Genomic DNA, 16,465 nt, shown 5'->3' on the forward strand with positions numbered 1-16,465 from the left:
TAGATACATGTGGTAAGAAGTCATCTTTGGTACAGTGAAAAACTGGCCATTTAGGTCAGGATACCTGTACGAGATAAAATTTCCTTTTTAAAGATACATTCATGTACATGTATTATTATGACATATTTCATGATTATTTTCAGGATAACTGCTGGTAAATATTCAGTAAAAGTTCTAATCTCTCTTACAGCATAGTAGCGTCCCTGATAGGGTTGAAACAATGCAGTTACCTCATGATATGATACATATTGTTTTACATCCAAATGAAACTATTACTTTCGATACGATATAATACATTTTTATATTTTATGATTTCAATTCTACATATGGATTTTAATTGTATTACTTCAAAGATTTTTTTACGATTTTCTCTGGAGAAAACTACCTTTGTATTGAAAATTTATTTATTTCAAATAAAGAACTTCAATCCAACATTGCCATTTTGTTAATGAACTTAATTTTAACCTCTGTGTTAAAGATTTCTCATAGGAACTACCAAAAATATTTACTTCAAAACCCAAGCATGCAGAAAAAACAAAAAAATACTGTCGTTTTTTCATTATATCAGAGTATCGTTTCACCCCTAGTTCCTGAGCATGTAAGCATGTCCTGCTTTTCTACTTAATCAAATGTAATTTAGATTGACAATATGTATGGTAAGTACAAACCTCTCTACCAGCCATACAATGGAAATAGTACTCCTGAGGTCTGATACCTGTAAGGAATCTCCCAGAGACAAATCCTCCAGCTCTAGGGGTCATGTCATACTTGACAAACGACGGTAGAGTCTTCCCACTCAACATGAGAGGAGGTCTTCTACCCTCCAATTCTATCTGACCCAGTAAACATGATATCTGCATACAGTTCACCTACATAAAAATACAAAATTGTAGACACATTTTATTTGGTTTTACTTGGTATATCTTGTCTTAAATGCATCAGAAGAAGCAGATCAACAAAACTGACATACATATGATCAAATCAATTATATGTTCTGTATATGTAATGGCCAAATGTTAAATAATAGAACTAAAAACAAATATCAGTGCCACTCCAATTTCCAGTATTGTCACTGTATTAGAGAGCCCTTTTTAGCAAGTCTAAAACATAAAATTTAAAGATAGAAACCAAAGAAACATGAAGTTACAGACAGACAAACAGACAAACAGACAGATGGGGTGATTCCCATATACCCCCTTCCAAACTTTGTTTGAGGGAGATGAAACGTTCTTCCTGTAGGCAAATCTACATAGCCTGTGCTTCCCATAACTATTTTTTTAATTTGTGGAAATGCATACTAACCATAGAACCTTTTGCACCAGACTGTACCATAAGTTGAAGATTATTGTGAGGGAAAACCTGCTCCAATCCACCCATGCAAGCTCTGATAATGTTAAACAAGTGCATTAGTAAAGTAGCAGTCTTTATAAATATCAGACTGGAGGCAATTCATACATTTAAAAAAAAATCCTACAAAATTCACTTTTACTTTTAATTCAGAAACATTTATAAACCACATTACCAGTTTTAGTTTGTCATTCAGTAGTTACACTTTTGAAATAAATAACAAGATCAGTACCATGCCTATATGCCTGTCAGTGAATAGGTATTTTCAATATGTATAAAAACACTAAGCAAGTTAAAAAGAACAACAGAATGGGTTACAAATTTCCTTAAGTAATGTACTAATGATAATCATACACTGCTGAAAAAATACTAAGTTTAATAGGCAAAAATCCATTTTAGAATATATGTTAAGTTTCTCCATAACAGGAGGTGAACGATATATGTACAGTTACTGTGCCAAATTAAAATAAAGTCAGCATAATACTTTATGTACAGTGTATATAAACACTGAAAAAAATTAAAATAATATACAATTAAAATTATACAAAGTAGATACCCCCTAACTGACAGACAGATGGAATCGAGAAATGACTTGATCTTCTTTCACCTTTGTTGCTGCAGGTAATTATAGTATGTACATGAAATTGACACTTTGCAATAGTTATCCTTCTTGATTTTGTTTGATTTTAGAGGATATGCTTTTCTCCATAATATACATTTGAATGCAGAGTGACTATAATTATGTAAGATATGGTATACAAGATTAAAAAGGCATTGCTTGTTTGGCAGTTTTTACTGCACTTTGCATCAGCTCTAACATTGGCTTTGTCTGAATTAAACGAATTTTGACATCAACATTCTTATGGCCTTTCACATCTTACCAAATGAACATCAATGGTTTATGAAGGAATTTCAATATCAGTTACTGAACATGTTAACTTTTTTCAAATACTGTGCATGTGTATTTTTATGGCATGAAGCACAATGACTTTTCTTCATTTGATTTGATAGCTTTTCAATATTTGTTTATATCGCCATAACATTGTATATATTAATTGGTTAATAGAAGCGTCAATTATCCATACCTAGCAATATCATTCTGAACCCTGTCTGTTTTATCTTTCATACTAAGGTCCATTTCTCTCAACTGTCTATCATCCCTGTTGAAGTGGGCTGACTTCATTGACTTTAACAGAGTTTCATGATCTTCCTCGAGGTCAACATTTAGGGCTTCACAAGCAGCATTAGTACCTACAGTCTTTGAGAATTCAATAGCTTCTTTCCTTACACTGTCAGCCTAATTAACATCAGAATGGAAGATTGGTTTAGAAATGCCAAATACACCTGTTTATGGTTTTTAAGTTTTTTGTGCTTTAATGCTTTTGTCCTTTCATGCTTATTTTCTACTGACATGACTCATTTATATATTTAGTAATGTTGACCTTGACATATGATCCAGGAGAGAAAAGAAAATTTCTGTGGAAAAGATCTTTTATAATTCAATATTTAACCTGGCAAAAGCTGTAAACTGTGCTTTCAAGAAATTTGAATGAAATTTAAGGGGGAATAAAAAATCAGAATGTAAAGGAGGCAGACTTAGGGTAAGGGACATAACTCTTGAAATCAGTGATAAGTTTGTATCATATTCAATTTCACCAAAGACTATCAAGCTTTCCTTTGAAACAGAATGAAATCAGTCAAAGTTACTTTGATGCTTACATAAGATTGATGTAAAATGCTGAATACAAACATTTCAATGATTTTTAAGAGTTGTGTCCCTTTTTAAGACACACTGTACATCAATCTGATAAGACATACTGATTTAGTGACTAGAATATCCTGTACTCCTAAGGTAAATCCTCTTGTTATTTGTAAGAAGTTGATGAACAATCTGCCAAAACATGTCAGAACCTGACCTGCAACAGCTCCTCCATACAACTGGAATAATGAGCCAAGATACATATTATATTATATATTATGTATACATTAAATTAAATAGACAAAATGTTTACAGTTTAAAACTTGTCTCGAACAACTTCTTTACACTGTTATTTCATGGCTGTTTTATAGTGTCATGGAATACTTCATTGTTATTTTAATGAAGTTCTTTTTAGTAGCTTGAGAGGGCAAAAAAAAAGACTGATAGAAAGATGGACTGAAATATGGACACATCAAAATCATTATACCATCCACAACTTTGTTGCTTTGGATATAAAGATTTGAATAATCATTATTGTTTTGTTCGGATTCTTACATTATTTATTGAACAACCCACATCCACTATAAACTTGGCATCCAACTTACAACATAAGATTCTCAGCAGAATTATGGGTAACACAAAAGTAAAACAACAAAAAAAACTGAAGTTGTATACTCTTAGTAAAACAAACCTCATTACAGCAGTGTACCAGGCCGTATGGTGTAGGTCCATAATGACCTTTGTCAAGGACACCACAAAGTAATTCTCCACCTCTAAAGATCACATGACTTTCTCCCATCTCATTGGATATTGATTCATGTATCCCATAAGACAGTTTTCCTCCTGGTGCCCAACTCTGAAATCACAAGATGCAGGTCATTTTTACTATAACTGAACAAGACCTTGCAAAGTAGCAGGTACATGTATATACATGTATTCATAGGTGATACAATGAAGTATTGAGCAAAATATTTATTGAATTGATGAAAATGTTTTAATATCCTTGACCACTCTTATAATAATTGCCAGACAATAAATTTTTCATTGTGAAATTAACAATTTTCCAAAATTTATGAAATGTAGATAGATGCAGGTACAATATACCTACTTATTGTTGCAGTTTCTAATTTTCAGGATTCCGTCAAGTGACCAGATTTGTGGGTATCATTTCTCATGGTTTAAAAGAGTAAACAAGGGAACCAAGGTAAAAAATGATTAGTGTAGCACAGTGTTAAAATCAATTTCACGGGTACATTTGTACTATTTTTCACACTTTTCAGTCCAATGTGAAAATAGCCAAAATTAGTACACCATGAAAATTAATACATGTACTTTTATCAATTATTATTAAACAGTATCAATGTTTTGGCTCTGCTTGTGAGGGACAGAGCTATTTGTACTAAAATCATTACTATCAGTATGTTGATGATGCACAGCCAATGTCCTAACCAACAGGAATATGCAAGACTTTCTAGAACATCCACTCAATTCCTTTGTGTTTACGTTTAAACAGTCACTTCCAAATTACCTACATCATCTTAACATACCATGGAATGATTTTGAGCCATCTGTTTTTCAAACCCCCACTACATACACATAGTTAGGATGTTGCTGATGCTCTACCCATATTATTCTATAAAATGAAATGTTACAAAATATGTCCATACCTTCTCATTAATTTTAGCTTTGCCATCCAGGTGTAAAGCAGGTTTACCCTTTGGAATCACATTAATCAGTACAGTAGATAGAGCCTACAAGACAAATTCTTATGGTAATTAGCATTGGTTCAAGGTTTGGTTCCCTTAAATTCAGACCTAGTAACTTAAAATCTCATTTACCTAGTGCTTGAACCTTTAACCCTTTTCATTTACATTTAAATGCAAATGAGAGCTTTCAGTTTTCTTCAAGTGGAACACTGACTTTCAACCTGGAAAAGTCCATTTTACGAATTTGTACCCTATATGGAATTAAAAAGAGTAGGAGAATTTATTAAAAAAAAAAAAAACAAGATCTGAAATGTCCTTGCTACTCTATTCCATATCAATAAAATACGATCTATATATGTAAGTTCATGACAATTAAAAACACCAAGTTCCCTGATGTGGCCTCACCTTAATGGAAAAGACTATATTTTAAAGAAATATATATGGCCTTAACTTTGTCACGTAAAGTAGGGTATAGAAATGTACCAAATTTAATGTAAAAGTAAAGTCATCGACAAAAACTTCCAATCAACACTGACCTGTTTACCAGACCACAATCTATAGGGTTTAACTATGGCAGGGTTTAGCAACAGAACTTCTCCTTTTTTATCGCTAAGAGCTGTATATACTAACTGGCAATAATCTTGTCTGAAATTATAACATTTAATGATTTCAATGTATTAACTTAAATTAACTGTAAATTGTGAAATTTTAGTGACATTTTCATATCCGCTATATTTACGATCAGACCTGTGACATGGAAATTCAACTGTTGTGAATATTTTCTTCCAAGAACATTATAATACAATTGGTGGAGAGGTTTCAAATCCAAAATTTGCAAAAGAAGACAGACCACAGTTACAGCAAAAAAGAAAAAGATGGCACGAAAAACTCGTTGAGAATAAAGTATGGGTATTCGTTACATTACTTTAAAAATAATCTCAAACCAATGCTTACTAAAAATGTCATTCACAGCACTTGAAGCACACATTATTTAATCAATGTATTGATTAAGTATAAATCATGGAAACTCCATTTTATCATTGTTTTACCACAGGCTGGCCATTTATGTCTCATTGTTTTACTCCAAATGACAAAGAGGGTTAAACATCGATTGTATTGATTTTTGTCTTTTATGAATAGTTTCACTTCATTCATTTTGGGGCCTTTTATAGCTTGCTTTATGGTATGGGTTTTGCCCAGCATTGAAGACCAGGTGGTCACCTGTAGAAGTTTAATTGTTCAATGCTTGGCTTTTGGTGGATTGACAATCATACCACATCTCCTATTTTTACATAAATGGCCAGTCAGGGTAAAACAATGATAAATTGGGAGTTTCCATGATTTATTGCCATTCTAATAGGACTAGTTTCTTCAAATTTTTAAAAAGATGTGACCTTATGTGTTGAAAGAAATGGAGACCATCATGGAGCAAAATTCTGTTGTGATGTAAGTAAAATCTATGACCTAGGAAATAAGACTGTCATCATTTATGACATGTATGTTTATTCAAGTTTTACTGCAGCTGTGGTCTATAGACTCTTGAAGCACATCATACATGTATTAGAATCATAGTTTATGTGTTAAAAATTTGACATTTATGAATAATATCAAAGGAAACACTAAGACAGTACTGGTAATCCCACCCTGTTAAACTCTTAAAATTCTTAGCCAAACTGTGAATTCAACCCCTGATTACAATCTTGGGGATTTGAATTTCCTAATGGCTATGTACATGGATACAAAACTTCACAGATTTTGATGTTTTAGTATTCTCAAGGATAAAGTAGATATCCACTATTGTTACAAGTTGCACACATTGTCATGCTAAGTATACTCCGCACTTGTACGGAAAATTGATATAGCACAGCAATCAAAGTCACTCATAAAGTATGCTCCATCAAAAGAAACGACATACTAAGTTTGAAATCAATCCATCCCTTGGCAGCTGAGATAATCACAAAGAAATATCAGATGGACAGATGGACGGACAGACAGACCAGGTGATTCCAATATACCACCCACTCATTGAGAGGGCTATAATACCTATGTCACAACCTCATAGTCTTGTGAACAACACACATGGCCAAATATTAAGTAGTACTCCGGATAAGAGTCATGCAGATTCATGTTTGGAAAGTCTTCATATATTTATTTTTGATATTTTATTTAAAATGTTACAGAAATTAACATGAACTTTCATATAACCTTTGTTCTTAGGAGATAAAAATTACAAAGAATGTACAGTAAAATTCAAAATTAAGGGATGTAACTCTGTAAATGTAAAATACAATAGAAAGTTGGATTTTGCGGATTATATCCTAAGAGCAGGGAGATTGGAATGAATAATCATACATTTCATCATATAGACCTATAAAGCAACTTAATAACAAAAATAAAAATGTGTAGCCTTTTTTGGGGTGAATCACATATTACAGAATTTGCATGATTCTAACAAAGACTACTACTTAAGATAAATACCTATTAAAGAACCTTCCTCTCATGGTAAGTGAAGCACCAGCTATCATATGATCCTGTATGAGTCCGGCCAATGGTGTGCCATCTTTGGGCACAAGGTACTGGAAGTCTGTAGCAGCTGTTCAAACAAAATAGAGGATTTTAAAAATTCACTCTAAAATTTTAGTACATGTACTATAGAAACACTACAGTCCTGAAAAAGGATGTACTGAGAGCTAAATCATGTAACATGATCTTCAACAAATGTCTTAAGTTTCTATGCAGAATGCAGTGGAATGAGCCTACTGATGCAGTAATAAAAAAACAAATATACAAGATTTCTAGGGTTTTTCATTTTTGAATGAGTGTAAATCAAAATGTATCTTTTGATTTATTTGCATGTGAACCCAAGTCTTTAAGTAAAATACATTTAGTAGGCAAGGGTAAAAACACATTGGGTTTGATTGTAAACATGTGAACCAATCAATGATATTTATCAAATATCATACCAAATAAAGACAAGCACACATGAATAAAGTTTCAGCAGGCAATCAAAACATCCTATGATCATGTCCTTATTGTATGACTTATGATGTTCTGTGGTTCTCAACCCCACATGGGAAGAACTGGGATTGAATTTTTAGGTGCTTTTAATTGTTTAATATTTTTTCCACAGTGGCCAGATTTTGAAAGGGGGAAGGTTGTGATCAAGCCAAAATTCTTAAACATTTTTTTACATCTGTCAAAAGTCAGGAATTTTTGGCTTCTGTATGTCTTGTTTTGTTTTTACCTCTAGTTTATTTTTATGCCACTTGAGTATACAGGGGCAAATCTTTTGCTGTACTGGTGTATTATTATGTATTTGGTCCTGCTGCAGCCTGTCCTGTGGTGTGAAGACCAATGGGTGGCCTTGGGCTAACATTTTCATCCAGGTGGGGGTTGTTGTCTTTTTGACACATATATTCACCATACATATTCTCCTTACATGATGCATTTATCTCCTTACATTGAAAAACCATGAAAATGTGGTAAGTATCATTTGCATGCACACATAATTATTTACACCAGACAAAAAAAAAAAAATGATCTAATTCTGAGGAGAATAAACAGTTATTTCACTTACCAATAGAGTATGCTTCAGCTCTGCCCAACTCATTTTGTGGAAAGTGAGCATTCATTTCATCCCCATCAAAGTCTGCATTGTAGGCCTTACAATTAGCGTAATGTAATCTCAATGTCTTCTCTCCTGGTAAAACCCTAGCCTGAAATAAAGAAATTATAACTTTTCAATGCTAATTTTTAGAATATGAGATATTTTTCAAGATAATTTTTCACTCTTTGATTGAAAAACAAGATTTCATACTAAATAGATTGAAATATACATAAGAAGGTAAACTAATGACAGAATTCCAAATACAGACGTATGCAAATGTGACATTATTCAGTATAAGTTTGGGAATTTTGACTTAAAATACTACACTCAGTACAGTGAAAGTGGTCTAAAACCTAACCTTCAGTAAACCCAAAACTTGCCTAAATCAGACGCTTTTTAAGTGTCAGTCCCTGTAAGAATCAGGCAGCAGGTTAAAGATGGCATGAAAAAAAGTGTAATCTGACTATTTGCACCATTACAATAAAGGAAAACAGACAAGATTTTCCATATCATGCTGGACCATTGAGTAACCATTTCATTGAAATGCACTGAAAATGAACATTTCAAGGGCAAATAACTCTGTCAAAAACCATATTTTTCTAAGATTCTATTGAAAAATTTCTGAGCAAATTTAATGATGCAGAGATCAAATAATGGTCTTTTCAAATAGAGAAAGCATCCTTGAGTGATATTTTATTGTCAGATCAGTGGGGTTTTTGAGATGCATGTTTCTGATTTTTCCCATCTTGCCTGATTCTTACTAACACTTACACTTAAAAGAATCTTAAACCTGGATAAACCAAACACCCATATTAAAGAGGTAGACCTAGGGACATATCTCTTGAAAGCAGTGATATGTTTGTATTATATTCCATTTCACCAAAGCCTATCAAGCTTTCATTTAAAACAGAACGAAATCAATAAAAGTTACTTAGATGCTTACATGAAATTGATGTAAAATGCTGAATAAAAACATTTAAATGATCTGTAAGAGTTATTTCCCTTACATCAAGTCTACCTCCTTAACCAAACAAACCTCTAAGTCCAGAGGAGGTTTCACTGTAATACATTATGTATGTCTCGTCACATGACTCCATGATTTCATGAGAATGGGTCCTTATCTCCCATTCAAATGCACAGAGATTCGTCATTAACATAGCATTGAGTTCAATGTTAAAAGCAAAATATATTTTTGTAAAAAAATACTGCTAAAAAATGACAAATATCTAGTTCTACTGAATAAAAATGTTAAGAAAAACATAGAAATAGAAGATTTTGCATACTGATACAGTTTTCATTTCCCGGAAGGGAACAATAAAATGCAGACCGGCCTTCAGATTTCAATATGTTCTACATCTAAAATTCCGGCAGGAAAACTGAAACTAGAACGAGACTTACAAACCCTATACACTAATCACCTACCCTATGTGCCTGTATACTTGGTTTGTGTAAAGTAGGTTGTCTGTTGAGTAACAGTACATCTCCATTCTTTAAATGTCTGTACACCTGAAACAATAATAAGACAAATATGAAGTTGAAAGTGTTGTCATTCTACATTCCAACTCTTAAAGGAAGTTTACATGGGACAGCAACAAAAACATTTACGATGCGTGCTTTATCTATACAAAGACATCAAATTTTAAATAAATTTTAAATAAATTATCCATTTTGAGCAGAGATATTTGCAATGAAATTTGGACAAATGGACACAAAATGACACTGTAAACATACTCATTTTCACTATTTTGACAGTGGACTGAAAACTGTGAAAAACAGTTCCTGGAATTTGGTTTTTCATACTATATCATGCCAATCATTTTTTTTAACTAAGAAACAATTCATACCCACAAATATGTTGACAGAATCCGTGAATATCAGCAAATGCAAAAATTAATATGTTCACAGTAGATGGATGGACAGACAGAGACCGACCAACAAGGTGACAAGACAGTTTGATCATGTCTTTAATTTGACTTATGGTTTAATTTCTTTCAGCTGACATTTGTAAGTGTTCTTGAACAACAGTAGTTCTATAAGGAAGTGAATTAAAGAATTGAGATTCCCTAATTACCTAATTAATAACTTGTTGCATATAAATGAAATTTTTTTTTTACTTAATGTGGGTGCTCTTATAAATGTTTACATTATAAAAGCCCTCTCATTTATGAAAACAGCTAAAATCAATATTAAGAAAAAATTAAATACCAACATACTCATATAAATCCCTAGGCCAAACGCAATTAGGACACAAGTAATATTTGCTGGAGACTTTGAAAAGGGCACGGTATTCCAGGTCTAAAAGGGCACTTTAGCACATAAGAGGCAAATATGAAGGCACATCATGCAAGCATTTACATCTATTTAGGAACAATTAATTTAAAACCCATCAAAAAGGGCAAGATGCCTTCCCAAAACTGTCTGTAGGGAGCAATAACAAGGAAGTATTAATCAATTGTTGAGTGCCAGTTTACCTGTTTACATCCCATTACAGAACCATACTTGCTGGGTGTCAACAACTGCTTAGCCAAAGCCTCTCTCTGAGTCTTATCTTTAGAACTCAGCATTACCTTTGATCCATTTTCATTCACAACAAAAGAAGCTCTGTTTTAAAAAGAAAGTAAGCAGTCACCTTTAGTTAGTTTTTAATAAAAACTTTCTATATACAGTGAAACCTGTCTAAAGAGAACCCCTTTAGGTCTTTATAGACAGGTGTTCCATTTACAAAATTTGTTTTCACTGATATAAAGGAACTTTAAGGAGGTAGACCTAGGGGCACGACACATTTTACATCAACCCCTTTTAAGCATCAAAGTAACTTGAATTGATTTCATTCTATTTCAAAAGAAAGCTTGATAGGCTTTGATGAAATTGAATATGATACAAACATATCACTGATTTCAAGAGTTATGTCCCTTACCCTAGGTCTACTTCCTTAAAAATAGTCTGATTTATGAGTTTGGTTTAGACAGGTTTCTTAGAAAGCATTAATATGATTAATTACAATACTATTAATAATATTTAACATTGAAAGAAAAATTTTTCTGCAAATTTTTAACAAAAATATTCATTCTAAAAAAAATAAGTAATAGCACATTAAAATGGATTTTACAAATAACAGCGACAACAGTTGTACAGTAAACAAAGCTGTTTAGATCAATAACCAATTGTCTTTGAAATAAGAGAAAAAAAAGAAAAATAATACCGAATAAAAATTATATTTGCATTCATTGTTGTGTTAATTATACCCCCACCTGAACAGGAAGTTGATATCTGAGAGCAACCAAGTTGCTAACAATGAACACTCCATCTATATCAAGCTACATACCAAATTTTAAATTAATTGGCGTCAAGACTTTTGCAACATACAAAGTTTCAGACGGATGGACAAGGTGATTCCAATAGACAACCTGCTCATTGAGAGGGGTATAATTTTGAGCCTCCTACACCAGTATAGTTACCCAGGATGTTTATCAGGACCATTAATTACGGCCTGTCTAAGTTCATGCACATTCCACGGAGTCACAGGCTGAGGGTATGTCAGTTTTTTGGCAAAGACTTCTGGGATACCTATCTCATTGGTGTTGATACATGGATCTGGTGATATAACAGATCGGGCTGCATAATTTACACGTTTTCCCATCATATTCTTCCTAAAAAGTCCTTCTTTCTTCTCAAGTATCTATCAAACAATTCATACTTGAATTCATATAAAAGTTCAGTCACCATGAATTCATTCTAACCTTCTGTTAAGTTTATACTGCAAATTCATAATTTTGTTTCGAATTCTTATATTAAGAAATTCACTAATATCTGAACATTATAAATAAGTTGAACATACAAATTTTTTTAATCTGCCTGCAAATGAATTGCTAGCCATATATTCTAATTTAAAGGTATTTTCCTAACAGTACAGTTTCACCATGAAATTTCAAAGTCACTGAACCAGGAGAAAATTTGAAAGTACCTGTTTGATACCATTCCTTCTCTCTGTTGACAGTCTATCCATCTCAGAGTCATAACAGCTGTTTACATGGGTTTGTAGTAGTACACACGAGTTCTGTAACTTATCTACCAGAGTTTTACCTTGAACTTGTGACAAGTTTGACTGGAATTTTTTTTTTAAAAATAGTAATCTGTGTAAGAGCATATAAAAAAATACAAAACTAAAATCTTATTTTTAAAAATTCATGAGGATGAAAAGTATATAATGCAATAAGTTTAATGCAGGGACTGATAGAGAGAGGGGTATCAAAGGGGGTCAGGACACACTTTTTGATGAATTTTTTGTTTATTTCAAGTGAAATTTTTGCAAAAATAAGCAAATACTAGCCTGGGACTTAAATCAGAAAAACTGATTATCTAAAAGAATTAACTCGTTCCACAATGTTTATCATAGATTTTTTATTATTGGTTTTAAGTCAACCCTTATAAATTTCAATTCATTTCCCCCAAATTAAATTATTGTATGTGTGACCGGTATTATTACACTATCAAGATCATTTTTCATTCAGGGCAAAAAAACAATATATCAAAGTTCCGTCAAACTGCCAATAAATAGGGACATAAGAAAATCAGAAAAACAAAACATGACCTACTAGTGTATAACCATAATTGCCATTTTTTCCCTATTGAAATAAATGATGCACCTACCGGTATCTCAATAGTTTCAGATTTGTTTTTGGACTCCTTATTCATGATGTCTATTATCTGACGTATAGTCACAGAATCTGAAATCAATTTACTCAAGTTGGCCGTCTGCATGTTTTCAAATTGTTTGGAATCTCCTAATCTAGATACCTACAAATAAAAGTTAGGAAATTTATCAATACACTTATAACAATGTGTTTCTATGTTGGCAAAATCAGAAGTAAATAAACTGTAAAATAAAGAATTGTTATGGTAAAATCCAGATAAAAAAAAATCAAAATCATCCCAGTATGTAACTTCTGATAGGTAATAGAGCTTAATTCAAAAATGGAGACATAGAATTAAACTTAAAATCAAATTATCTCCCCATATTGATGTCTATGTTCACTTTTAAACAAGAGGCTCCCTGGAGCCTGAATCGCTCACCTTCTTGAATTTTGCCTTTCAAAGCCAATAAATTAAACAAGAAGTTGTCCAAAAATTTTGACTGAAGAAGTCTTTGGTAGGACTATCACAAGATCTTTTCAACAATTGAAAGTTTCTTTTAAATTATCATAGTTTTCAAGATATTGACTGAAAACTATTAAAAAAAAAAGTTATTTTTCCCTTTTCAAGGGCAATAACTCTCACAAGGAGTCTGAAGACTCTTGTAGTCCTAATAATATGGATCATTTCAGCTATTGAAAGAATTTGGATAAACCTAACGGTTTAGGAGATATATGTGAAAAACTACTGTCTGACCCATATGTTCTATTTTTAGTAATGGTGGCCATGTTTTTTGACAAATCATAAATCCCCACAACAGATTTATGCGGAATACCCCAAGAAACATTCATACCAAGTTTGGTTTCAATTGGTCAAGTAGTGTCAGAGGAGAAGATTTTGGAAAGAAATAACATTAATAATCGTTGAAAAAGGGCAATAACTCCAACATGGCTTAACGGATTAAAACCAAAATTTGACCAGAGATAGATCTCATCATGCTGAATTCAGCTAAACCTAACGCTTTAGGAGATATATGCGAAAAACTACTGTCTGACCCCTATGTTTTATTTTTAGTAACGGCAGCCATGTTTTTTGACGAATCAAAAATCCCCACACCAGTTCTAAGCAAGATACCCCAAGGAACATACATACCAAGTTTGGTTCTAATTAGTCAAGTAGTTTCAGAGAAGAAGAGTTTTGTATAATTGCTAATGACAACGACAACGGACGCCAAGTGATGGAAATAACTCACATGGCCTTTAGCTAAAAAATGTTAACAAAACACTTTAATAAAAATACAGTCAAACCAATCTTAGTGACAACCTGTGTTCAACAATAACCTGTCTTCAAAGACTGTAATTAAAATACATATATCTAGTTTATTCTATGTGGAATTAACCTGTATATAAAGACCACCTATCTCATTTGACCATAATTTTGCCTTCTGTTTTGGAAAGGACTTGAGACAGATTTGATTGTAAAGAAGTTTTTAACAGTATCACCCAACATGATATACTCACCGGTCTAAACCTTGATGGAGGTACAGGCATAGCATCCAGGAAGAAGATATCAGTGGGCTGATCAGCCACAACTCCAGAAAGGGCTTTAAATAAATGCTGCAGCAGTGACTTGTCATTTTTCCAAAGGCCTCTTATGTGTTCCCGTAGATTAGATGCTGGTATAAATTCTTGATTGCCCCTTGATTTTGATGGATTAAGTTCATCATCATCTTCATCCTCATCTTCATCTAATATATTTTCTTTATCTTCATTTTTTTGTTTAATATTTCTGATGTCTTTTTTCTTTTTATTATTTCTGCAAAAAAAAATATCATTTAATATGCATCGATATTTCAAGGTACCTCTACATTTTATATTCCTAATAAGAACAATAACTCTTACATGTACAATCTACACAAGTACAACAACCAAATGACAAACCAAAATTGGTTGTGTGGTCTGTAAATGTTTCTGAATAAGAAATAGGAGTGAATTTTTTAAATGCATGTATCACCTCTTGTCTGATACTGTATTTATATTTTGCTATATGGCAAAAAGTGCAACACATGAGAATCATATGGTTTGTAACATATGACAATCATCTGAAATGAGTGATAATGTGATAATCATGTGTTACAATTATGATATGATAATCATATGCTTTCAAGGCAAACTTAACACATATGAATTGAGCATCATATTATTATCATATGCAGCACATTGGGCCGTGTATACTTAAGATTTAAATAAAATATAAAACTTTTATTTGAGATTTTAATGAGTTGTCAGAAAAAAATATTTTCAAATACAGGTAGTTGGTGTATTGAAATACCAATTTTGTTATAAATTGAGATTTGAAAATACAACATTTTAGCTTTTCCCTTCCAATCACCACGTAAATAATATAAGACATATAAATTATTCATTAAGAAATGCTAAATTGATGAATTAAACTTTTGTCTAAACACAGGTTGGTTAGCCCATTCTGGAAATATATACTTTAAAACTGTAACAAGTTGATAATGAAATTTCTCACATCAACAGAAATAAATTTTTATATTTTTTCATATTGAGGCTTGTTGCAATATTAGAAGTATGAAAATTTTTTTCATGAGAAATTTGTGAGAAATTTCATAATCAACGAGCTGAAGTTGTAGATTCTGTTTCTCTGAATTTTTCAAAACAAAAACAAGTATTAATTTATATTAATTCTTGTATCAATTAAATAATACAGTTAAGACCATCATTATAATTCAAGATGGAGTCAAATACAATCAAATGTCAAGAAAAGAAAACTGACAAGAGAGAGAAATATCTTTAACCAACCCATCAGGTGGTGTGAAAATTGGCTAGAAATTAAAGAAATACATACTTTCTGTGTTGTAGGAGAATTTTATTAAAGTGCTCATGATGAATCTTCTTCTTCTTTTCTTTACAATGAGGACAACTTCCAGGTCTGGCTAAATAATCTCTTATAAAGGAGTTTACAAAGTCACCCCTAGCCGCTGTTATGTTCTTTGAAGATGCTTTTTCTCCATCACAATCTGAAATTAGCTTGCAGTCTTTAATTCTGTAATTAAAATAGCTACAAAATTAAGACTTTGAGAACATTGAATAGAGCATTACACCCTTGTTCAGCTTTGTTTTACTACTATGCTGAGAACTTCTCAGAAGTCTACAAAATGGTAAATTGAAAATAAAAGATCTAATATACTCTAGGCTTAAATTTTATTGGAAAAAAAAATGTAAAAAAAAAAAAAAAAAGCAAAACTCAATTCTTTATGAAGAAAACTATACAAAGTACAAAAAAACTCATTTAATCTAGATACCAAAAAGGAAATAAAAGCTTCTTCATGCCTTCAACATGCTGCAAAATTTACTCATTTTTAGACTTAAACAGTTGCTGATACAGTAAAACCTGTCTACACTGAACCCTGTTTGGACTGTAGAATTTGTTTGGTTCAGACAGGTGTTT

The 16,465-nt window shown here is 32.1% G+C and overlaps 1 protein-coding gene across 1 annotated transcript in view; it reads right to left on the minus strand.

Annotated features, from left to right (window-relative positions):
• The window catches only part of LOC148626133 (DNA-directed RNA polymerase I subunit RPA1-like), a 39,085-nt gene that overhangs the window by 11,890 nt on the left and 10,730 nt on the right, over positions 1-16,465 (minus strand). The window contains exons 5-20 of the mRNA XM_088569848.1: positions 15,863-16,034; positions 14,512-14,806; positions 13,010-13,156; positions 12,324-12,464; positions 11,818-12,038; positions 10,831-10,960; positions 9,782-9,865; positions 8,330-8,468; positions 7,231-7,345; positions 5,289-5,397; positions 4,714-4,797; positions 3,738-3,902; positions 3,166-3,285; positions 2,433-2,644; positions 1,303-1,384; positions 669-869 (exon numbers count right to left, since the gene is read on the minus strand). Coding sequence (XP_088425974.1) covers positions 669-869; positions 1,303-1,384; positions 2,433-2,644; positions 3,166-3,285; positions 3,738-3,902; positions 4,714-4,797; positions 5,289-5,397; positions 7,231-7,345; positions 8,330-8,468; positions 9,782-9,865; positions 10,831-10,960; positions 11,818-12,038; positions 12,324-12,464; positions 13,010-13,156; positions 14,512-14,806; positions 15,863-16,034 — 2,417 coding nt within the window. The remainder of the gene's footprint in view (positions 1-668; positions 870-1,302; positions 1,385-2,432; positions 2,645-3,165; positions 3,286-3,737; positions 3,903-4,713; positions 4,798-5,288; positions 5,398-7,230; positions 7,346-8,329; positions 8,469-9,781; positions 9,866-10,830; positions 10,961-11,817; positions 12,039-12,323; positions 12,465-13,009; positions 13,157-14,511; positions 14,807-15,862; positions 16,035-16,465) is intronic.

The sequence above is a fragment of the Perna viridis genome, chromosome 2 (assembly GCF_037379345.1).
Source record: "Perna viridis isolate PV_CMFRI_1.1 ecotype Kerala chromosome 2, ASM3737934v1, whole genome shotgun sequence".
Classification (NCBI taxonomy): Eukaryota; Metazoa; Mollusca; class Bivalvia; order Mytilida; family Mytilidae; genus Perna; species Perna viridis.